Below are 25,415 nucleotides of genomic sequence, written 5' to 3'. Positions count from 1 at the left end.
ATTGGGTATCTTCTGTCTGCCATGCCAGATCCATGGTCCATCCTTCCCCACCCTCCTCTGTGCCCCAGGAGGCTGACCTACATGGATTGCTGGCACCAGCTCCCTTCCCTCTGGGTTGATTTTGGGGACGGCCGGGTGGCGGCAGGAGGCTGGAGGCTGAAGTTCTCTGGCTCCTTTCCTATGGGGTCCTGTCAGCCTGGCTCCCTAGACCAAAGGTCTCAGCTTTTGTGAGACTGACCCCTCTGCACAGGCCCCTCTGTTTCTAGGGGTCTAGTAACAGATCTTGCCTCTTTAGGCCCAGGGCTCTAACCCCTAACGTTGGGGTGCACACTATACCTCTCCATCCTGCCCACACCTCTGTAAATGGCTCCTTTACGAGATTCCTTTTTGAATTACCTAATTTGGGTGTGTCTCCTGCTTCCTGCTGGGGTGCTTCGGATCCACCTTATTTTTTTCACAGACTCCATGACTTCATTTCCCCTCTAGGGCCTCACCTTGGAGGTTAAAAAATAATGTGTTCTCTCTCTCTTACTGCCTACCTCCGCATCCTGTGCAGGATTTCCACTCTTGTGGGGCCCCTTTCTGTACACTATTCTGCCCCTATCATGGAAGTCTCTTAGTGAGCTTTTTATATAACTCAGAGGTAGATGAAGCCCATTGATTCAGATCTGTCTCCTCTTTTTCTTTCCTGTAAAACAAAATCACTAACTCTATTATTTGGTTTTGCATAGCTAAAACCATATTCCAGTCGTTAATTAATTCTTAAGAGTGGACAGATCTTGTGTTCAGTGCACATTGTTCCCAGTCATTTAAAACGTCATTGGAAAGGCTCTACTGAGATGGCCTTTCCATTTAAATGTATTAACCTCTGTGCTGGTAATTCTCTCTTTGCCCCTCCCAATCCACTTTTTGTTCTCCAGACTACTGGGCTCTCCCATCCGCTGGATTCCAGTTAGGTTTGGCCAATGAAAGTTAGTAGCGTGAGATCAATATTTAGGAGGAGAGAGAGGTCATGGTATTCATTCTCTTCACTCCCCTGCCAGGTTGCCAGGTGGCCCTCCTCCCATGGTTATGGCTCTTGCTGGGCTCTGCAAACAGCTCCGTCACTTTGCCCGCTCAGTCCTAGAGTGGTATCAATATCTCACTATTCTAGTACCTGGGTGCTTTGCTATTCCTTTTTGATCCCTTAACCCTGCCCATGCCTCTGTAAATAGTTCCTCCATTGAACTCTTGTCATTTACCACTTTGGGTATCATCTACTGAGATCTTTACTGACACAATGCTTACCTTTTAATGTCATTCAGAGACTAGAAGGCTGAAGTGCAACTTATCATCCTAGGTTAGGTCTAATTCAGAAGTCATAGTTGGGATCTTAATACTTCAAATCCCAGCTATTCCTTCAAGCTCATTATAACTCATATAAAATTTCCACTGATGTGGTTTACCAAGATATAGTCTGGACTCCAGGAATAAGCTGAATTCAGAATCCTGAACTCTCAGGCAGACACCTCCCTGAGCACAGGATCCTGAAGGAGCTATCCTTGGAGACACAGTAAGCAAAAGCCTTTCTCTAGGTCTTGACCCTGACCCCTCTTGGGTTTCCTTCTTTGAGCTAGTCCACAGATGGACCACGAGGGCCAGTGTTGCCCTTCTAGCCTATGAGCTCAAGTAAAAGCAGACTAGGTGGTCTCCTTGGTCTGCTTCTACCAGGCTCAAATTCAGGTCTGGAGAACGACTGGGTGACTCTTCAAACCAAGATGCTTCACATGTTTGTTCAACTTCCATTCAGTGGGCTATTAGTTAGGATTGACTAGGATTTTTTTTTTTAATTTCTTGACATGATTGAGATCAATTTATTTATTTTCCAGTTAGGTTAGAAAAAAAGACATGTGTAGAGAGCTGTGTTAATTGGATCCTTATGTATGGGCACTGGGGGCAACTGCTCAGCTGGCCTGTCAGTTAATTTGGTCCCTGAACTTGGCTCTCTAAATATTGATGGTCAAATTGCAAGATAATTCAAGGTAAGAAAATCAGGAAAAGAAAAAGAGAGCTGTTGTCCCAGGGATATTCTGTCCTCTCTCCAGGAGATCAGCCTTCTAGAATAGATGCTCAAGTGATTGTGTCTGTATCAGAAACTTCCCTGTAGGGGTGAAATGAGAGAGGAAGACTTGAGCTCACCCAGAAGATAAAACGGGCCACAACCAGACTTCTTGCAGTGGGCCTATGAGGATAGCACCATCTTGAATGATGAGAATGACTTGTTGAGCATGGAAACTAGGGACTAACGCTGACTAAAGTAAAATGAGCAAAGGAAGAAGGAAAGGGGCAAATGGGACAAAGGCTGAGCAGTGTTTTGTTTAAGGCCTCATTCTCCCTCAGCCAGTGCAGGGGAGATGAGTTCCATCAGCAACTGAACTTCAGGCTGAAGTGTTAGAGGGAAGGTGAGCAAATTAATTCAGTTACTTTGACAGCAGCTAATGTTCAGGTCTGGGTTTGAGCTCAAGTCTGCTCCTTTTGTCTTGGTATCTTTGTGCTCATTGCAATGTGTAATGTTAACTAATCCACATAGAAAGGATGCATCATCTCCATGTCCCATGAAACTCAGGTTTTAGTGATCACATACAATTCATCCCATTGGTGGATTCCTCCTTAATCTCCTGCCCTTCCAACTTTGTCTTATGAATTAGATATTTTGACTGATCAAGACATCTTGGACCCCTGCATGGCATGTGCCTGTTTTTGAATCCTGCAAGATGCTGCAGCTTGAAAGGAACTATAGAAATGAGTCCATCAGTGTTTGAGGTAGGTGCCCAAAATATGTCTCTTGCTGCAGCAATTCAACCTGTGTTTGGAGGGGTGGAAATCCTTGAGAACAAAAGGTAAGGAAATCTCACCAACTTAGCCCATCCAGAGTGCAGGGAAGGATCAAGTTGACTGCCCACTGCATTGTCCAATGATCCTCCAAGGAATGAAGAGCAAGGATGACCACAAGATTTCATAAAGATACATCTCCATCTCCCTGTACTCGACTTCTTTTCTTGTCTCCCTCATGATTTGCTTTTTTTTCCTGCCATTCCAGAGGGACTCTCTACCTTTAGCTTGCCACTCTCACCACGACAAAACCTGTTCTCTCTTTCTTGAGTTCCCTCTGTTACTCTCAAGGGTCTCCCTAGTGTCTTCCCACTGCACTGTATCCTCAACTAAATACTTGGTTATTATTTTTTATAATAAGATGATAACGGTATTTTCTGGAGACACAGCTTTTGTAGCACAAGGTGAGGCTGGTTCATGGTAACACATCTGTCTCTTAAATTGGGTTTCTGCTAATATCCAAAGAGCTAAAAGTGACCAGAATGAAGAAGAAATATTTGACAACATATCAATTTAATGGAGATCCAAAACATTCAAAAGAAACAACCAGAACTCAGCATTGCTGGGAGAGGTGAGACTTGCCACAGGATAGATTTCCTGGGCCTCATAATAAAACCTCTACATATAGAACCATGTCATGTATTCACAGCCTTCCTGGATGTAAGCTGGAGTCTCCAACAAACTATAGTGCCTTTGCAAGCTCATCTTTCTAGTCTGTGATGAACAAAATAAAATATATAAGTGAAACACCAAAGCTTAGAGGACTTTGGGCAACAAAATGGTGTAAGCTTGTCCCTCATTTGGACCTTACATTTATGGCTCTTCTCCTCCTTCTCTGCTTCCTCCCTATACCACATCCAGTGCCCTTCTGCCTGGTACCTTTCATTTCACTTCTGCCCCTCCATATGATCCTCTCCACAACCTTGTCCCTTGATGGGCTGTGGCAATGTATGCCCTGAGTCCTGTGCTAAGCCATATGGCCTCTCCCTGTGTTCTCAGTCTCTCCCAGATCCACTTTGCCCAGCTGAATCCTCCCTCCTTCTCTGCAGCTTAGTCCTGGTTTCTTCTTGCCGGCGTCTCCAGGCAGCAATGATGGCTTCATCGTCCATTTCTTCCTCCTCCTCCCTGTCAGTGCTTCTCCGATACTGGGACTGCCGCCCTGAAGCAAACCTCCCTTCCTCTCTCTTTTCCATCCTCTCCTTCTCTCCCTCCTCTTCAGACCTCATGAAGCTCTGGGTGAATTTCCTCTTGGCTCCAAATTCAGAAAAATCTGACTTGGATGACTCTTCCACATCTTCCCAGTCCCTGGGTCCGGCCCAATTCGGACGCTGTGGTTCTGGGGACTCTTCCCCTTCAGAAGTCTCAGGGGTCCGGCGGAAAAAGTAGGGCTCCGGGCTTTCCTCTTGGGAGCTTGAGGTCTCACTGAACATGGACCTGGAGAATGTGTGCATCTCTCTGCCCTCCCTGGTGGAGGAAGCAGAGAACCGTGAGGTGCTTCTTACGGAGTTGCCATTGGCCTTATGGTAGGAGGAGGTGTCCTGCTCCTCTGACCGGGATTTGGAGAACTTGTAACTGGAGGACTTAGACTCCGTCTCCCAGTGCAGGGAAGATCTGGTGCACTTCCCCCTGGAGCTTTCAGACCAATCACTTTGGGGAGGAGATTTTTCCTCTGTCCTGAGGCCACTGAGCCACTTATTAATACTGCTATCCATCTCTTTGCCAGCTCTGCTGCCACTTCCATAACTATCAGAGACAGCCAGGGAGGAGGAGGTATCTGTTTCGGGTTTCTGGGAATTACTGCGGGAAGAATACCGGAAGCTCCCTATGGCACTGTCAGTGTCCTCATCTCTATCACCCACGTCATCATCCTCATCTTCCTTGACCTTCTTCTTCTTGAAAAGGGAGCTGCGTTTGTTGTCAGAGGCCAGCTTCTCCATTTTGTACTCAGACATCTTCTCCCTCAGCTCTGTTTGCATCTCCTTCTCCTTCCGGCCAAGCTCCTTTAGGTCAACACTGTCAGCAAAGAGGCTACAGATAGGCTTGCTGGTCCCCCTCACTTTGCTCCCAGTACCTTCAGCTCTTGAGCTCCGTGTGATGTGGGTGGACGGCATGGACTGCGTGTCGGAGCTGGGTCTTGCCTGGCTTTGAGGGAGCAGGCAGCCGCCCAGGGAGGAGTTGCTCTGGCCACTAAGCATGGATACTTGGTCATCCCCCAGGCAACTGGCTGCTGGTGCCACGTTCATGCTTGCAACAGATGGTGAGCGGGACAACAGCAGCCCTTCATTTTGCTTCTGGGTGAGAGTTTCGCTGACTACGTTGACAATCCAGTTCTGAATGCTGGCAATGGAAATTGTGTCTCCGGGCCCCACTGGGAGGTTAGGTAGAGGTGTGGTGGGGGCAGAGGCCAAGAATCCCCCTACATTGCTTAGGGCCTGAGAGGGATGGGAGCTGTGGCTTTGGGCACTGAGCACCGACATTGTGTCCCCACCAGCACTGACTGAGGGGGCTACGGACCAGAATGCAGACAGGGGGATGCTCCCGCTGGCAGCCGAGCTATCTGCCTCCCAGCTTCCCATGGACTGGCTCTCCTCCAGCGTCTGCCTGCTCCTCTCCAGCAGCTCCAGCCTCCGTTGCCTCTTCTTGGCCAAGACCGAGTCTTCTCCCTTGCTGAGCTCCACCACCTCCTCCTTGTTCTCACTGCCCACCTTCTGGTGCCTCAGCTTCCAGGCCTGGTAGGCAGATAGGTTGACGTCAGAGAGGTTCTTCTTCTCTCCCTTGGCCTCCTCTGCACGTTGCTCACTGTTGCCGTCTCCTGCCTCCGAGTCTTTCTTGTGAAATCCAAATTGGATTCTCTTGATCTTCCACCTTTCCAGGGCAGTGAGTTTGTCCTTGTTCCTTTTGCAGAAGTTATAGAAGGAGCTGGCCTCAGAGGACACACTCTCCTCGTCATCCTCCCGTGCCCCGTTCCCCACCACCGAGCTGGCGTCTACTTCCTCTCTCTTGCTCCTGGAGTGGTACCTCCGTGAAGCCTCCTTCTCAATCTCCAGTAGCCTCTGGTTCCACATGTCCCAGGTGCTCTCCGTGGACACCGAGTCAGAGCGGCGTCTCCCACCTTGGTTCTGGCTGCTCATCTCCAGCTGCTGCTTCAGGACCCGGATGTCATGGCTGCTCACACTCTCGGAGGAGCTGCTCTCACTCATCGTGTGCCTCCGTCTTCTCCTCACAAAGGAGCCGTCCTCAACCTCCTCCTCCTCTTCCTCCTCCCTATCCCACTTCCGGCACCCCTCTGCCTGGTACCTCTCATTTCGGCTCTGCCACTCCCGGATGATTCGCTCCACATCCTCATCCTCGGGCTCCTCCTCACTCTGGCCAGAGGAGGCTGAGCGCCTGTCGTCCCCACCCTGGGGGACCTTGCCTGTGGGGAGACCCTGCCCCTTCTTCCACGCCTCATAGAGTTTCTCTTCCTCTTCTTCATCGATGAGGGTGAGGGGCTTGGAGGCTCGGCTGGCCTTCCCCAAGGAGGAGCTACTCAGGTGACTGGTGGCATCATCCTCCTCTTCCACGGTGAGGGCGTGCACTCTGGCCCCAACCGTGTTCCCTGCGTCCTCGCCCTCCTCTGCCTCCTCTTCTCCCCGCTCCCTGCCGAAGTCCTCTGCTCTCTCCTCCATCAGCTTCTCGTTGAGCTCCCGGAGCTGCTTCAGGAAGCCGTCGTTGGGGTAGATGGCCCTCTTCTTGCGCACGGTCATCAAGGCCTCCAGGATGGCCATGTTGTGGAAGATCATCAGGTAGGCGACCACCAGCACTGCTGAGCGGCTGACTCCCATTTCACTGCTGACCAGTACTTTCCCTGAGAAGAAAACACAAGAGGTAGTGATGTAATGGCACTTGTATTGTTTTTTAAGAGCTGTTTTGATGTGCTGGATTTAATATGTTTCCTTGGCATCTCATATTCATCCATGCTCAAGGCCTATGAGGCACAAGCATCATTGTCCCCGTATTACAGATGTCACACAGAGCAGTGACACTGCCCTGTGCTTGAGGAAACATTTTCCACATTTTCTGAACACAACAGGGAGTGGGGAGTGGGTGGGGAAAAAAGGAACTAACCACTGTCCCCATTTTTGAAACACTGGAGTGCACTTTCTCTCCACCAGACTGAGCATCAGAGGAGGAAAAATAAAAGAAAAGAGAAGAAAAGGAAGGAGGCTAAGATGAATGAATCACAGAGAAGTAGAATCTCAGTGTTGGAAAGGACCACAAGTCCCTTGAGAATTCCTTTTACAACATCCTTGATGCTGGATAATCCATCATCCAGACTCTGCCAGATGCTTCCAGTGACAGAGAGCTCAGTATCTTAGATAGACAGACAGACAGACAGACACACACACACACACACACACACACACACACCCCTCTCATTCCATATTTATGTCATTCTAATTTTTTGAAAATTCTTTCACAGGTTAGGGCAAAGGATAACTTTCTGTAACAGGCACCCAGTGTTCCTGCTCTGACATACAAGGGTAAATAATAAATATATCTGTATGAATCAGGTCTTTAATACAAAAATCTTTAAGAAAATCACTATCATATTCTTCACTATAGTTTTTTTTTTTCTTTTTCTTTTCCTGGCTATTCTGGGTCTTTCAATCATTAGTCAAACATTTTTTCATGTTCCATTACTATACTTGCCACTCTCTTCAGGTCAAACTTGAATTTATCAGTTTTATTCCTAAGGAAGTTATGTCAGTATGGAGCAAGATATTTCAGGTTTGGACTGACCCATACAGAGTAGAGTGGGCACCTCACCACTCTTTTTCTGGGCACTGGGCCTTCACTGATGCCATCTGAGCTTGCAATGTGGGTGGATATATCACACAATGAACTCAAATTATCTTTTTTATCAATTGAAACCTATAAAGCCTTCTAAAAAACTGCTATCAAGCCATGTCTCTCTTATCTTGCAGCATTCTTAAAACATAAAGATAACTCTACAAATTCCTATTGATGTTTTTGGTAGTTATAGCCTGTTCTTATAGGCTAACAGAAGCTTTTGCAAGTCTCAATTCTACCGTTCAATAGATCAGTTATTCCCCACCCTCCCCCTCTGCTTTGCATCCTTCATAAACATGACAAAGCATGCCTTCATTCTATGACTGTTTAAAATGCACACTGGGACCACTAGAGATCTCCCTCCAGGCTGTCATCAATCTATTTGCCAACAGTCTTCGGGGATATTTGTTAAATCAGTTAAGAGTCCTATCTTACAATATGGGATGGGGGTGACTTCTATTATTATATCTTAGTACCAGTTAAGACCATGTCTTTGTCACATAGAAGGCCAGAGACCAAGGCGAGACTTGAGGGCCCTGAGGTCCAATAATGCTGAAAGGCCTTAATGCCAAGGGCCAGCAGCCACTAGGGGGAGGTAAGCAAGCAGAATCAAAGCCACTAAAAGAGCATCTACAGATTCAATGTCTTATCCCCTCCCTCCTCCAGCTCAGGGCTCAGCTGTCCCTCAGCAAGGACCCCCTTTTAATTGGCCGACCAGGTCACAGTTTACTACAGTTAGTACCAAGGTCTCATTCACTTTTTCTGGAGGTGGTTACTAGGCCAGCTCACTTCAGGACACTTCAGGACACAGGCAGCTAGGCTTCCTCATAAGGGCATCAAATACAATTAGACTCAGTCTGGTGGAGGCCAGGTTGGGGAGCCATGCTTTTCCGTGCTATGTTCCTTACACCTGGGATTCCTCTGAAGAGTGTCAGGGGCAGCCTGAGGGACAGGGGAGAGCTGGGTGGGTCAGACTTGGGGCAACACCCAATTCACCCAGAGCAACGAAAGGATTTTTTAATTTTCTCTGTTAGGCACAAGGCCACACTAATGTATAGCTTATGCTTGACTCAACTCGAGGGGACGCCTTTAACTTTGAAGTCAAAGTTGAGTTGTTTGGTTATGATGAAAACTCTCCAGCAGTGAAATGGCTTGAGGAAGGTGGTCTTTTTCTAATTTGCAGTTGCCATCTTGATTAGCAGCAGGGCTGATGGTGGGGGAAGTGTTGGGGCGGGGTGGTCTGTCTAGATGTGCTTAAAGATTTGAAGAGTACAGCTAGTGGAGAGAGCCCTGGACTTGAGTAAGGCTGGGTTCCAGTTCTCTCACAGTCTCAGTATGCCTTTATATGGCAGGCATTTGTTTTGTATCCTCCCAATTCATAATTCTCCTTTTCCTCAGAACTTTCCCCCTCTCTGCACCCCAGGAAAATGAGAAGTACTTGCCCAGAAGCCACCCCCCTTGCCACTGTGGATAGAATTTAGGGTAGACAAAGGACCAGAGTCTGACAAACAAATTTTCTCTCCAGGGAACATGGAAATGGAACTGAGGCAGGAAGTTAGCGGTTATTGTCAGGCCTGTGGTGGGCCATACTCTCTGAAGTAGAAAGTGGTGATGGAACCAAGAGTCCTGAGGCTGTCCAGTCCTTGTTCCAGACCATCCTGGGGCCACCTGTCTTTGGACTCCTTGTATTGCTGTAATTAATGCCTTTGTTGCTTGTTAAGTAGTTTCAGATGCTTTCTACTTACTGGCAACCAAAGGAGTCTTAATTATTTCATGGTTGCCTTCACTTAACCTAATGAGTGGGATTTCCCAATTTGCAAATGTAAATACCTTCTCAAGGGGTCATTGTGATTATTATGTAAAATGCCCAGATCCAGGGGTATGTTTTGCCTTCCTCCTTGTTAAGAACTGACTCAGAAGTATCCTAGAATGGAGAAAACCACAGAAACTAAGGCTCAGGAGGTTAATTCCAGGGATGGTGACAACTGTCTGCCCCGGGGTAGGAAGTGCCCACAAAGGCAACAACCACTGTAAGGATACCGTCCTTTCCCTGCCTCGCAGGGGTGCGGAGACTAGGGAGGGTGAGCCTGAAGGCAGTTGTTAGCAGCAAGGGGAGAGGAGATGGTCTGCAGGACGCACCGGCCGCGCTGGTGATGGAGACCACCCGGTCGACCTGGCAGAGCTGCTGCGCTCGCCCGCAGGCCCTGCGGCACCGCTTTGGGTCTCGGGGAGAACCTGCCCTGGAGGGAGTGCTCCCGTCTCCCTCTCCCCGCGACAGGACACTTGCCTGCTCCGGCCTCGCAGCTCTTGGACGCCCAGCCCTCCGCCTCCCTGCCACGCCGCCACCCTCCGGGCAGCTTCTCCCGCTTCTGGGGATGCGTTTCGGCTCTGCGAGCAGCCTCACTCGCCCGGGATGCTGCGCGAGCCCCGCCGGCCGGTTGCCGCGTCTATGGCTTCCCTCGTTCGGCCGAGAAGTGGCCGTCAGCACCCGGCAAAGCAGCGGAAGAAATCCCCTCTCCCACAGACCCTTGGCGAACATGCCCAAGTCCACTTTTGTCAGAAGAAATACGTTCTTAAAAGTAGGTTTTTTTAAGCATTGAAAAGGGGAGAAAATCATTTCATATAGATATAGAGATATAATTATTATATACATAACATTTATAAATTTATAAATTATAATTTAATAAAAATGTATACATATAAAAAAAATTTCCCTTCTCTGTCTCTCTCTCTGTCTCTCTCTCTCTCTCTCCCTCTTTTTTTTCCTCTCTCTCTCTCTCTCTATATATATATGTATCCATTAAAAATTACCCTTCCTGGCCGTTGGTGATGATAGGAAATGTCCTTCCCAGGAACAGTTAATAATATTCATTATAGTAATGGCTGTAACTTTTTAAACATTTATTATTTACCCAGTTCTGTGCGAAGTAAGCCCTTATATGCATGTTTACAACTTTCATCCTCACAGCAATTTTAGGAAAATTAGATTTATTTGTTCTATAGATAAGGAAACGGCGGTTCCTTGTATAGAGAGAACATAGCAAATCCTGGACTGAAGCATGGGTTTTTGGGCACCAGATCCTAACTCCCACCTGCTCTCACTGCATGGGCTTCAGCCTCTCCTCCTTGAGATCCTCATTGAGATGGATGTCCCATCAATTCTATAGATAGTCTCCTATCATCCCACTTAGACTACAGTGACAGCCTCAGCACTGCTCTCCTCACTCCCCTCCCCTCCCACCAGGTCTTGCCTTCAAAGCCCAGGGAGTGAGTTTTCCATAATGCAGATCACATCAAGGTGTCTTTCAAGTCTCTTACCTTGGTCCTCAACTTCCTCCACAATGGGCCCCTGCCACCCTTATCTACCAGGCTAACCCACACTCGCCTTGTGATTCCTGAAGACACCAAGCTTATTCCACCGTAGGAATTTTGCACTGGCACGTCCCTTGGCCAGGGATGTTCTTCTTCCAACTTTTCCATGGCTAGTTCCTTCCTATCACTCAGCTTAAACGCCCACTTCTCCGAGAGGCCTTCTCAACCACCCTTGAGGGAGCTAGCCAGACACTATCCCAGTCCTCATCTCTGCCTCACACGGATCAGTATCTGACGTTTTTCTTTGTCTTTCTCTTTTCTTTCTAATTTTTTCTGCCTTCACTACAATGTAGGTATCAAAGGCCAGAAGCTTTATCTGTATCTTTCACCACAATGCCTAGAATAGCACCTGGCACATGTTGGGCCCTCAGTAATTACTTATTGGATGAATGATGGTCCATTCCTTTCCCCTTGTCCTAGAATGAGACAACAACCATCTTAAGACAGTTGATAACCTGGAGGTTTTCAGAACATTCCTTTTGTCCTTCCTCCCCCTGTGGAATTCCAGCAGCCTGGAGCAGACAGACCCCCTCACCTCTATAGGTCAGCAGGGCTTCATCCAGGAACTCGGCTGCCTTCCGGAAATGCTGGGAGATGTTCACCTCAGGGAAGTCATCGACCTCCACACCCAGGTACTGGATCTCCAGGCCAGTGTAGAATTCAGGCCCAGTGTAGACGCCGGTGCCATGAGCAGCATTCAGGATGTGGGTAATTCCCAGCCTCTTCAGCCTCCTCTTGTTCACAGCCACGCTCCTGAAGGGAAAGAAGAGGCAGGGGCATTTTTTGCCAGAGTCAGAACTAGAAAGGTGCTTTAGCACTGAGACTGGGAGCCTGCTTCAGCCGGGTCAGGAGGGCCACAGCTAGGTGAATACCTCCTTCTCTGCTCACCCATGTGTCTGGGGCCCACTGGAAATAGTTATAAAAGGGACCGGTGACTTAGCTCTGGCGAGAGAGAGAGAAGAGATGGGGAGCTGGGTAAGGGAGGGCAGGAGAAAGAAGAGAACAAGACTGATGTGTAAGGAAAGCTTTGATTGGCCCAGAGACCTCTAGGCTAAAATTCCATGCTTTTGGGATGCACAGTTATCAAGACACAGAAGTGGCAGGCAAAAATAAGAATAAAATGTGTGCTTCACATTGATATGGCATGCTATATTTTTCAAAGTGCTTTCATATGCATTAGTTTATTTTATCCTAATAATAAACTTAAGAGGTAGACAGGACAACTATTCTTTTTCTTTTATAGGTATTATTATTATTATTCCCCCCCATTTTTTTAAAATTGGGGTATAGTTGCTTTACAATGTTGTGTTAGTTTCTGCTGTACAATGAAGTGAATCAGCTATATGTATACATATATCCCCTTCCCATTTGAAGATTGTAAAAATGAATCAGATAGCTTTTATGACTTGTTCAAAGAAAAAGACTCTGAATAAGAACTGGGGTTCGGGGTTTCTAGTTCAGAGCTCTTTTTACTGCAACGGAATAAATAGAGCTTAAAGAGGCCCTGACGACAGGGCTGCCCAAGAAGGAGCAGAAGCCTTTAGCTGGTGATATCTGGAGATGCCCAGGGTCCCTGTTGATCACGATGTGAATGTTTCTGGGTCTACAGAGCTAATTAGGGATCACTCAGGACTTGGTGCCCAGCTCTGGGAATCAGGCCCCGGGCAACCAATTACACCACAGTGGAGTACAAGACCCAATGTCCAAAGCTGTTTTCCCTACCGCCTGCCCTGGGGACCCCAGATTCCCTCCCTTGCATCTAGATATATGGGTAATTACATTAGGAAAAGATCTCATTAAGTAGCCAATAGATCAGCAAAACGAATTTCACAAACCAGCCTATTGCTACCAATTATGCACTGGCAAGACCACAACAAAAGCACCAGGATGTGAGTGAGTTGTTTTGGGTTTTGTTCTGGAAACCACTGATAAACTTTTGAAAAATAACATTTTTTTCTTATTATAAAATAACACATGTTTACTGTAGGAAGTCTGTACAATTCAAAAGGAACCTAAAGAAGAAAATGGAAATCACTTACAGAACCACCTCCTAGAGAGAAGTACTATAAACTTTTTGTCACATTTGTTTCCAATTTATTGTCTATGTAAAAGCACAGAGTATGTGTGTATGTCTGTATATACACACATACTATATATATTACTCAATTAGCATCGTATTATATATATTTGTTTTATAACCTATTTATCCTCTTAATATATTGTGGACACTTTCATAAGTTGGTAAATACATATAAAATCAATATTGTCAATGGCTCCAAATGTCCCATTATATGGTTGTTATGGATGTCGTGGGATGATGGTGATAGTGAGGTGTGTGTTGGCAAGGCTCTGGGCAGGAAGGGAGGCCCAGAAGAGGCACCTGGAGGGGCCAGGCTATGATAGAGAGCCCTGACAGAAGGTTGTAGGATAAGCAATCATGCCAGCATTTTTGCCCAGGGATCTCTGTGTGCAGGTGGGTGGATGGGGCCATTCTCCAAGTTCAGGGCTGGGAAAGTAGTCAGGCAGCATCAGTTTGCTGGAGGGAGCTATTGAGCCTTTGGTCAAAGTTGGGGGAGTTTCATCTCAGGCATTACCCAGAGTGGTAGGACAAAGGATCATGATCCCCGCCCCCAGACGTCAGACTCACTTCTCTGCTATAAAGACGTTGGGCCAGACCTCATCCACCTCATTCCAGGGAGCCTCTTGGCGGTCTTGGGCCAAGGCCCGCTGTAGGTCCAGGATGCAGGGAGTGTCGTACAGGCTGGTGTCATCCATCTTTTCCCTGATGCGGTTGTACAGGTCCTCCACCAGCAGCTGCTCGGCAGACTCCAGCATGCCTGGACACTCTGCCTCGGCTTTGACCCCCCGCGGCTTGAGTTCTAGGGGGACAGGAAGCATTCTCATCAAAGAGGAGGAACACCAGGGCCTTCCCTGCTCCTTGGGAGAACCCACTCTTGGCCCATTAGCTGCCAGGACTCTGCGTATGGGCTGAATTCATTCAGATCCAGCAGGATCTGATCTGCCAGGAAGGACTTAATGGGGACCCAGGAGGAGCCTGCATTGGCCTGGACACTTGGGGTCAGGATCAGCAGCATAGGTGTACTGGGGCAGGAGAAGGGACATCAGTTTCCCTCATTTCCTCCCATATTTCTCTAAAGCTGGCTGATAATTTCTTAGACCAAGGTGCTTAAGTAGCTGGTGTATGCACAATTTATACTTGTAAATCCCACAGTGACCCACACAAATTAGATGCTTAGAAGCATTTACCAAATGAATACATGGCATTCTTTAGTAACATAATTCATTCTATTAGTTTGACTCCTTTACACATGGAAGGCAAATAACTCTGGGAAAAGTGAAACTTTCAGCCATCACTTATGCTAGGTCACCTTCTGATATACCTTTAATTTACTTATTTCATTTATTGTCTGTTTCCCCCACTAGAGTGTGGGCGCCTGTGATCCTCAGCCTCCCAGCTCTCTGACAGGTGGCAAAAGTTTCCTATGAGCTCTGGTACCAGACGCAAAACAGCACTCGGGACCTTTCTGACAACAGTCCAGAAACGCTCAAATTTCGAATGAATTCAAATTCTATGCACCTGCCTCTCGAGTGAAACTTTATCTTCTCCTCCTAATGTATTTGCTCCCAAATCATCAAATTTGGAGGAAGGTAAGATCTTTCCTTTCTCTAAGAAGGTATACAAGAGAGCAAAACCTTTCCTTTCACTCTGTTGCCCAAAAATACTGAGTAGAGAGAGGAAAAAAGAAGGTAAGTAGTAAAGGAGTGTCCTCTGTGTTGGCCATAACCTCTTGCTGGCACCACCTCTTTCCCACGTGGGTGAAGAGTGCAGGCACATTTGCATTTGGCAATAGACGTGGCCTCGCCCTTCACAGAATGAGCAGGTGTCTGTAAGCCGGGCTGCTCAAGTCTGCGGATCCAGGAGCCCTGGGTTCTGCCCAGGGCTGACGACTTCATTTCCCTAAAGCTTCCCTCTCCTCTCCCCACTTCGTCTACACCACCTGATGTGCTCCCACATCCCTGCACAGGTCTCAGCTCTAAATGTTCTTTGATATCCGTTTCAAAAGCAGGAAGAAGAAAACCTCTGCAATCCCAGTGCTCTAGTTTGCTTAAAAATAGATGAAGGGTTCCTATTTTCTCCACCACTCTTGGCTCTCCTGGGGTCTTACACGGCAAATATAAAAGCCCCTCTCTTTCCCTCCCCTACTTACATATCTTTCCTCTACTACATGGAAATAAAACAAAAAACAATAAACTCCCCACTGCCTCATTAAAATATACAGCAATGTCTTCCTCGGCTATTTATATAGCAGGTTATTGTTTTGATTTCTTCCCCTTCCAATTTAAAAACAAATGTCCCAGCCCCTTATCCCCACTGGGAGCTCCTACTTTCCCTAGGTCTCTGCTCCACACTTCAGCAGCATCAATTCCTCCCATTTATTTCTACTCGCTGAGGCTTCTTCAGAAGAGAGTAAAGCCCAGACATTTCTCCTTTGCACTCTGTCAGATGTGTGGCATATGCAGACTTTCCTGAAAATGGAGGGTTCTTCGACATCCATTTTTACCCCTCTAATCACTACTGAGTAGGGCAATGTTTTGAAGTATCACTTGGCACATTTTCCTTTTTTCTGTAATTTATTCTTTTTTTCTTCCCCCACCATCCTTCATCCACTTGGACTAATGAAACTTAGGCTTAATGCCTAGAGAGGCTTAGGATAAAAAAAAAGGCATTGCTCAGCTTCAGGTCACAGTATAAATGCTGAAAGTCCCTAGCATCCCATAGACCTGAAAGTGAAGCTTTCAAAGAGAGGACATGGTTTTCTCACAACCCCTAAACCTGGACTTTTACTTCTCAAGAGCCAAAGCCTGGAGAGTTGTCCAGAGAGTGAAGCACAATGCAAGGGTGATACGAGATGGAAGGTTAGGGAAGTTCCCGACCACACAGGAGGGAAAAAGAACTTCCAGAGTTAGGGTGGTGCTGGGAGCAATTTAGAAAGAGCTAGACTGGGATCAAGACACCTTGGCCTGACTTGGAACAAGGTAACAGTGACCCCAGGTAGGGTGATAAAAGAAAACAGAAAAAAGTAGTTACTTGAGGAGATGGGGCCTCCTAGGGTTCCCAGATCAACAAGCAACATCAGGTTAAATATCTCACTGCTCATGAGATATTTAAAAATATCTCATTGCTCAGAAGATCCAGATGTCCTCAGGGACCCTGGTGGGGACGCAAAGGGCCTAGGGACTAAGCAAGACCTGGGGTTACATGGAGAAGGAGTAGCATGTTTGGTTCTCATCGCTAGGGAAGTGATCGTGGCCATCAGCTGTGGATGCCAGATTAAGCCCAAAGGCCAGGTGGGCCCTGTGTAATTAACAGGACTGCCTTATCTCACCCCACCCATCCGGAGTGAGAGAGACACCAAGTACAAAGGGAGGAGAAAGGAGAGGAGCGAAACTGTGAAAGATTATTTGCCCAAAATTGATTAGGAAAAAAAAAATCCATCCAATTGGAATGAGTATCCTTGAATGAAATATAGTACGTTTTCTGCTCTAAATTATTTTGTGTAAATATTAACATCTCTTGCCACCCCACCTTTCCTTACCTCCTCCCCATTCATATTTCAGTTTAAAAACCATCTTTAAGCACTAGTGGAAATGCAGATTTAAATCTAGACATTCCTTTGAACAGAACTCTCTGGATGCTCCTAGCCATTTCTTAGGCTCTCAGGTCTGCATCTCTAGCATAAGCCATCACAGGGCCCCTGAGGTTAACTGAAAAACTGAATGAGGGGCCCTAGGGGCAGATTGGAGCTGCTTCCCTGTCTGTTGCCTAGAGAACTGTTCACACTGAGGCATAATAATTTCCACCTCTGTCCCATGAATGTTGAGGAGGAGGGGTTGGAGGAACTGCCTTCTTTGGATCCGCTCCTCTTAATGTGATGGGAAGCATGTGAGAAGCACATTGACACCTTCCAATGGCCCCCCTCCGAGAGTCTCCAGATGACCCTTGGACTCTCCCTCCTCCCAACCTGCGTCTGATGGCATCACCTTCATTGATGATCTGTTTAGCTGCAACAGCTGAGGAGAGGTGAATGGGCTCCATGAAAATGCTTTCAGTTTCTGCATCTGAGACCATTGAGTACCTAAAAGAGGAGGATATTCACGTGAGATGACTCTGGGCAGCATCTGAATGGGAGGCAATCTTTTCAAATAAGAAACCTAGATCTGATTATAGCCACGAGTGGAAAACAATGAGATAAACGGAATGCCTTCCTAAGTTTAGGGAACCTAAGAGTGCAGAATGCTGGGTATGCTATGGCTTAGTCTCCTAAATTTAGGGAACCTAAGAATGCAGAACGCTGGGTATGCTATGGCTTAGTCGCCTATTTATTTTTAGACCAGAGTTGTCACCTTGATGTTTGATGACATGGTAGCCTGGGTTGTGGAGGGAAGAGACTGGGGAGAACTCAGGCTGATGTGGCTTCACTTTCTTTGTGTGTTCCCACCCTTGGATGTACTGCTGCTCCTTTTTCTTTTCTTGTCCCTGCTCCTCTGTTATCAATACTGTAGGATGTCCCTAACTGGGCTTCCACCAGGGTTCTGCTGGATTGGTGGACTGGGTAGTCTGTCACCATTCCTTCCATGCCCCGTATCTTCTCCCTGCTTAAAGGGCATGGGCTGATGATGATGAAAGGCTGACACAGCACCGAGGGAAACATAAAGATGTGCTCAACTGCACAGTCCTGATTTTGAACACAAGAAATCCAGGATCAGCCTAAGCCCAGGGATGCAATAGAGTAATTTAGGTAAATGTCAATTTCCTGGAAAGAATAGCAGAAGTGTCCAAAGAGATCTTTGAGGAACACGGTGAATCAAGGGCAACACCAAGGGTTAGGACCATACTACAGTGGTGGGTGCCCTCCTCCCCAGTGGGTTCTCCTCTTTTCCAGGTGTCGTGGTGAGCTTTGGGTCTTTTTTGCTTAGTCTTTCCTTTATGTCCAGAGAGGATTAAAAAAAAGGCGAGAGGACTTAAGGGATACTATTTTTTTTTCCAAAAAATTCCATCATGCTCCATTCGTTTTATAGTCAAAACTTCCCTGCACCTCATCCCCTAGCAATCACTGATATGTTTTCTTTCCCTATAGTATGGCCTTTTCCAGAAGGTTAAATAAATGAAATAATACAATAGTCTTTTGGATCTGGCTTATTTCACTTAGCAAAATGCATCTAAGAGTCATCTATTCTATTGCATGAGTCAATAATTTGTTCCTTCTTATTGCTGAATAATATTTCATTTCTTAGGCACCTCAGGCTATTGCTGCCATCACTGTCACATTGCCTTGAGTCAAGATTGTGTATTCCAGAGGAAAACATGATACACACACTGCTGATTTGGTAATAGTTTGGATTCTGGTTTTCTTCCTCGATCTGCCTGAAACTATTTACTTTTCAGAGTCCTCAAACAGCTGCTGTATCCTTCTGTCCAGATTTTATAAGGGCAATCCATGTGAGAGTCTAGGTGGAGGGTGTGTTTGCCATCTTACCCAGAACTAGAAACTTGTCCATTATCATTTTGCTTTTAAAAGTCGGAAGTCAATGTGTTTCCTGACCCTTGTAATTGACCTGTTTTATCTCTGTGGAAACCTGTAGGATCTTCTTTGGTTTGCAGTGTTTAGAAATTTCCCAGTGATGTTCCTTGGTCTGTGTTCATCCACTGTGTTGGGTATGGATACCATTTTTTTTTTCTTATAAATTTATTTATTTATTTTTGGCTGCGTTGGGTCTTCGTTGCCGTGCGCGGGCTTTCTCCAGTTGCGGCGAGCAGGGGCTGCTCTTCGTTGTGGTGCGCGGGCTTCTCATCGCGGTGGCTTCTCTTTTTGCAGAGCACGGGCTCTAGGTGCGCGGGCTTCAGTAGTTGTGGCTCACGGGCTGTAGAGTGCAGGCTCAGTAGTTGTGGCGCACGGGTTTAGCTGCTCCGCGGCATGTGGGATCTTCCCGGACCAGGGCTCGAATCCATGTTCCCTGCATTGGCAGGAGGATGCTTAACCACTGCACCAACCAGGGAAGTCCAGGATACCATTTTTTTTTAAGATTTTTTTTTTTTAATGTGGACCATTTTTAAAGTCTTTATTGAATTTGTTACAATATTGCTTCTGTTTTATGTTCTGGGTTTTTGGCCATGAGGCATGTGGGGTCTTAGCTCCCCGACTACAGATCGAACCCACACCCCCTGCATTGGAAGGCAAAGTCTTAACCACTGGACCGCCAGGGAAATCCCTGGATACCATTTTTGAGTGCCTTTTATAAAGTTAATCCTGACAAAACTTCCACAAAGTAGGTATTATTATTCCTGCTTTAAGGTGAGGAAACTGTGGCTCAGAGAGGTTAACAAAATTGCCCGAGGCAGTAAATAAGTGGCAGGGCTAAGTCGCAAAAATAGAACAGTCCTGCTCTGAGGCCAGTCTTCTGTCCACACAATACACTGATACCGTTTTGATTGGAAAGGGGAAGTGAGTTGGTTGGTGGAAGAAACCCCAGCTGCATCCCCAGGCCCAACACAGACTTTGACAGAAAATTACTTAAAGAATACTTGTTGAAAGCATAGATGGATGGATGGATGGATTGGGTTGAGTTGAGCTGAGTCCAGCTGAACTGAATGGAGCTAACTTGGAATTAGATAAGTTTAGTTGAATTGTTTAGCAGAATAATTCCCTTGTAGTAGGCATCCACATCAGATTTCCCCCTTGGGAAAATGATGTGATCAGAGCCAGCAAGGCTATGAAAAAAGAAATGTCTTTGACAGAAAAAAGGAGTAGCCTATGACTCTAACCAGGATGTGGCTAGACCTGCCCATGCAGGTCAGCACTATGTTGTATCATCATTGATAGTTCCTGAGGGATTTCCAAGAGCCGTGTGTCAGATCATTCCCAATCTAGCCCAAGTACTCCTTGTGACCAGAAGATGCATTTTCAAACGCATGACCAGGGAGTGAGGGTGAATTGAGGGTGAGGTTTGTGAGATATTATCCTTGGATGCTAGAACTAGAGAGCTTTTTAGAGGTCTGGTTGCTTGGTAAAGGTAATAAAGACTAGAACTCCTGGTTGGGGTGTACACAAGTTCTGTAAAGGTACGGCTTAGGTAGTCTTATTTATCCCTGTACCTCCAGCATATGGAAGGTGAGTAACCAGGCAGGTTTTGATGACTGAGTGAAATGTGAGTGGACAGATGGGTACATGCATGAACAGATAGATGGCTGGATGAATGGACAGAATTCTAGGTACCAGGCAGGGTGTCCACATATCACCTTGGGAATCAAACTTGATGGTCTCCAAGGCCCTGCAGTCTCTGGCCCCTTTCTACTCTCCAGCCTCTGCTTGCACTGGCTTCCCTCGGGCTCACTCCTTTCCAGTACACTGGTCTTCTTTGGCTTCCCATCCCCACCAATTTTCCTTTTGCCCAGGCACTTGGCAGAAGCCCATTTCTGCTGCCTGGATGGTCAGTCCTCCTCCTCCTCACCGATCGTTCAGATCTTAGTTCAATCATCATTTCTTTAGGGAAGTCTTCCCTGATCTCCACCTCTCATTGCACCATACACCTTTCCTTTATGGCACTTCTATTCGATGTAACTTTACATTTGTTTATGAAATAATCTGATAAATTCTGTTTCCTATGCAAGACTATACCTTCTATGAGGCAGAGACCACACCTTCTTTATTGGTCTCATTAAACCACATCTGTGGCAAAGTAGTCTTCGGACTTTTAGGGTATTTTGTGAGCTGTTGGGTTCCCAGAACCTAGCTTAATGTCTGCTTAATAGATATTTTCTGATTCACTGACTGACTGAATTTGTCCTCAGTACAGTATCACATTTAAGGGAATGTGGCAGGTACACTAATTACAACGGTATTTATCAAGTATTTGCTACTGGCTCATCATTTTACTGGGCTGCCAGTAGCAAACCCAGGAGCAAATCCAGGGTCCTGGCCATGTTCTCTCTGTCCATGCTCACTCTCTGCCCTCCTGAGGCAAAGATGTATACAATCTCAGAGGCCTATATTGGCAGTTAGGAATTTTTTTCTTATGGTAGCCCCGCATCTTTGACACTCCTCGAATAGTGGTCTATGTCCACTTCCCTTGAATCTGAGTGGTCTCTGTGACTGCTCTCACAATAGAATATGGTGGGAGTGACACAGCCAGTGTCTGCACCTGAGCCTTAAGGGCAGCTCCCTGCTTCTGGCTCTCATCAGTGCTCTCTCTTCGGAAGCCCTTAAGCTGCCATATTAGAAGTCAGACGACACCAACCACGCCAAGGCCACCAAGCTGGAAAGGCTGTTGGTCAACACTCCATGCCAAGATCCCAGCCAACAGTCAGCCATGTGGTTGAGCCTCTTAGAGTGTCATCCTTCACCCCTTGGGCCACTCCAGTTGACACGGTGTGAAACACAGACAAGCTGCCCCATCCTGTCCAAATTCCCACCTATAAAAAGGGGAGCAAAATAAAATTATTGTCTCAAGTCATTACATTTTGGGGTAATTTGTTAGGCAGCAGTAGATGACAGCAGCAACACTATTCCAAGTGAATTCTGAGCAAATGCTAAGGCACTCTTCTCCCTGATAGTAATACAGAACCTAGTAAATAATCAGTGACAGACCTCAATTTGTTGCAGTTGGGAGGTAACAACAAAATAATACCAATATGAAAGTAAGTCCCGACAATAGTGTCGCCGTAGTGTCAGACCCTGGGGATATTCTGGGCCCAGGATTCAGGGCAGTCTTGGCTTTAAAATATCAACATTTCATAAAACTAGAGTCATAGCCTTAAATTTTATATAAATGTGAGCCACATTTCCATTTCAACAATATTTATTAAGGGAGTTTTATTCTTTTATTTATTAATAATTAATATTATGTATACTATTATTAGTAAAAATAATTATTTTGTTTCTTAAGGGTCATTTAAAAATGAGGTTTGGCGGAGGAATCAAAACAAAACCCTGAAAGGGTAATTAACCAAGAACTCTCCTGTAACTATGGGGATGATAAGGGCTTCCTCCTGGCATGGCCCCTCACTTCTCCCAGAGGTCAGTTTTCTTTGTTCCTCTGCGGGCCTCCAGGGCTCTCCGTTGGAGGAAGTTACAGGCACAGACTGAAAAGAGATACAGAAGTCCTCACCTGTCAGGTGTGCAGAAAGACCCTAGCCAGAATTCAGCAGGTGGTGTCCCCTGAGATCCCCACCTGGTTCTGTCTTTCTGCGAGCCTTTGATCCTGTCATTTTCCCCAAAAAACATCGACTTCAGATTGTGTGGATTTGGTTTCATATGACAAATACCGGGAGCTGATAACCTGTGCTGAATATACCTAAACTCTGAGGCTGTAAGTTTGATAGGGGAGAATATGAAATTAAAATCTGAAAATAAAAATGGTGGGGAAACATCCTTCCTCCTTGTTGGTGGTAAAGACTGAACTCCAGCTCATGGGTCAGTGAATCTGAGAAATCACATTTGAAGACCACCCAGTACACTTTTGAGAAGTTGGAGGTTTTAGATTGAGAAAAGAGGCGGGGGTTAAGATCAGATGCCCTCCCCAATCCCACACTGCATCTGTTTTGGCTGCTGATGCAAAAATGCGAGCAACAGTAAACTCAGCTCAGCATCCTCCAGGGTTGAAGGTAGGATGTAAATTCTGAGCGCTTTTATGAGTTAACCTGTTATGAGAGGAGGAGATGTAAACCTGATAGTCCTAGACTGTTTTGCCAGAGACATGGTTTACTGAGTCTAATATAGAAGGTGTGGGGATAGGACCTGAAAGGACCCGAGTGGACAGCAATGTCCCAGCAGCGTTGAGAAGCTGCTCTTGTTTTCCACCGAGAAGCAGGATTGCAGAGAAAGAGAGGAGGCAGGAGGGTAAGATCTGGACAAGTGGGCCTGTTTATATTGGCAAGGTCAGGGAGACAGTGGCCCTAGAGGTTTTGATTTATGACCGTGTCTGTGCTTCCACCCGCATGCCTGAGATGGAGTGTGATGACACACCGTGATTGGAAAGCAGAAAGGACTGGCTGTTCAAAAAGACCGGCGGGGAAAGAAAGGCTCTAGGATCGATATATACCTCATCATAGGATCAGGAAGCAGCAGCTAAAAAGCCTTGAGGGTGAATTGAAGAGAAACAATAAAGCAGAGTTTGATGGACTTCCTAACCAAGAGCAGAGATGGGGGCAGCTTTCTTTAAACCTGTGTTTTTCAAAATTGCAGACTGTGACCCATTAGTGTATCATAAAATCAATGGGTTGCGCCTAGCATCTGGCAAAAAAAAAAAAAAAAAAAAATAGAATAGAGAATAGCACCATCCATTGTAAAGATAGGTATAATTTTGTGAATTATAAAATTTTTAAATTTAAAAATTTACACATACCTATACGCCTATGCTCTGAGTAAATGGTATGTCCCACTGTGAACTACAGTTGGCAAAGTTTGAAAGCCAGTTCTTTAAACCAGTTGCCAGGTTGTCAAGACCCAGAATGGAGTGGAATTGGGGTCCTTCAACCCAGCCCCCCTGACAGCCGATCACTTCCTTTCAATGAGTCCCTTGGAAATGAAATGGAGGCAGAGGCCCAGGAGGGGGTGTCTTTCTTGATTTGGCTTTCACAAAAAAGGAACAGGTTTCTGAGCTTCAGTAAAAGTGACCACACAGGCAAAGTTCAGTCTCCAGGAAGGAGAGAAGTCAGTTAAGCAAATCAATTTTTAGCAAGCTGCTTCCAGCAGGCTCCATGAAAGAGCCAAGGCAGAAAAATTTTCACGGAAAAAGAAATATAAAAGAGAAAGGGTGTGTGGGAGGAGCCATTTTCCAAGGACACACAGTGAGGACACACAGACCTGACACTACATGCCCCCATCTCCTGCCCCACTGCCACCATCAGGCACGCAGACCTCGTGAGAAGAAAGGGAAGCAGAGCACAGCTAAGGATCTTTGCTGAAGGTGGAAGGGAAAATGCTGTTGAGAGGTGGCCTCCCCAGATCACCAAGGCATTCTAAAACACTGCAGAGGCTTGAAAAGTTCAGATCTGAAGCCAGAGCAAGAAATGGATTTTTGACTTGGAAAAAAATAAAGGAAAACAGAAAAACATTCTTCAAACCAGAAAAAGAGAAGATAAAGAAGTCTGATCCTTTATTTGGAGAGGAAGAGAAAACTGGTCATAGCTGAGGAGGAAGAGAAGAGGCAGAGGTAGATTTCAGACCAGCTGCATGGGAGGGCTTGCGGGGCAGAGGGCTTCCTATAAGGGAGGGAGGCCTGTCTGGAGGCTGGTTTGCATCACAAGCACACTGACACTTTAAACTGTGCTCATCAGGGTTACTGGGGAGGTCTGATGGAGGTTAAGTTGCCCCACTGGATAGGGGGTTTTACACTTTAATGTTAACTCATGAATTACCTCGGGAAATTTGCCTACTTGGGAGATGGATGAATCTCTAGCTGCAGGTTTTCCTCCAGAGAGAGTGACTCACAGCAGCTAGGTTTGAATTTAAGGTGTTTGAGGTCAGTGCCTAAGTCAGGCAAAAATGAAGACTTGACACCGCTATCCACTGTCTACACCCCTTTCTCAGGTTCTTAATTCACCCTAGGATGAGATTTACAGATGATGCTGGAAATGTTAAGACTCCCTGCCAGGACAGCAAACACACTTCATCCCCTGACTAACTCTGGTTGATTGGCAGTGGCTGTTTGTAACACTGGGTGGACTTTTGCAAGGCCCTATCCTGGTTCCACGGAAAAGAATACAGTTATATTGCCCCAGGGCTGGGTCTAAAGTTATAGTGAGTTGAATGGTGGCCCTGCCAAAGACATGTCTCCCAGAACCTGTGCATGCAAGCTTATTTGGAAAAAGGATATTTGCAGATGTAATTAAGTCAAGGACCTTGAGACGAGATAATCGTGGATAGACCATAAATCCAGTGCCAAATGTCACTTCAAAAAGACACAAGAGGAAACAGAGAAGAGATGGCCATATGAAGACAGAGGCGGAGGTTGGTGTTACGCTGTCACAAGCCAAGAAAATCCCAGAACCAATAGAAGCTGAGACACAAGGACAGAGTCTTCGCTGGAGTCTTTGGAGGGAGGGCGTCCCTGCCAACACCTGGATCTCAGACTCCTGGCCTCCAAAACTGCGAGAGAATATATTTCTATTGTTTTTAAGCCACTCAATTTGTGCTAATTTGCTACCGTAGCCCTAAGAAACTAGCACTGAGAGTCTGCTGGTGGGATATTTGCTGACTCAGTGCATAATTTAATTTTAAAAAGGCTCAAGCCTTTAGCTAAAGAGATAAAACAAGAAG

At 46.3% G+C, this 25,415-nt stretch overlaps 1 protein-coding gene across 2 annotated transcripts in view; it reads right to left on the bottom strand.

Moving 5' to 3' along the window:
* Positions 1-3,542: 3,542 nt before the first annotated feature.
* The window catches only part of STYXL2 (serine/threonine/tyrosine interacting like 2), a 32,355-nt gene continuing 10,482 nt past the window's right edge, over positions 3,543-25,415 (bottom strand). Inside the window, exons 2-6 of one of the 2 annotated variants that reach the window (XM_028488669.2) lie at positions 21,394-21,568; positions 17,140-17,234; positions 13,724-13,955; positions 11,612-11,829; positions 3,543-6,718 (exon numbers count right to left, since the gene is read on the bottom strand). In XM_028488669.2, coding sequence (XP_028344470.1) covers positions 3,867-6,718; positions 11,612-11,829; positions 13,724-13,955; positions 17,140-17,234; positions 21,394-21,467 — 3,471 coding nt within the window. In that variant the 5' untranslated portion in view covers positions 21,468-21,568 and the 3' untranslated portion in view covers positions 3,543-3,866. The remainder of the gene's footprint in view (positions 6,719-11,611; positions 11,830-13,723; positions 13,956-17,139; positions 17,235-21,393; positions 21,569-25,415) is intronic. The other variant, XM_028488668.2, reaches the window with a different exon arrangement.

Source organism: Physeter macrocephalus, chromosome 4 (assembly GCF_002837175.3).
Source record: "Physeter macrocephalus isolate SW-GA chromosome 4, ASM283717v5, whole genome shotgun sequence".
NCBI lineage: Eukaryota > Metazoa > Chordata > Mammalia > Artiodactyla > Physeteridae > Physeter > Physeter macrocephalus.
The sequence above is the reverse complement of the archived record's forward strand: the minus strand, read 5'-3'. Positions and strand labels throughout refer to the sequence as shown.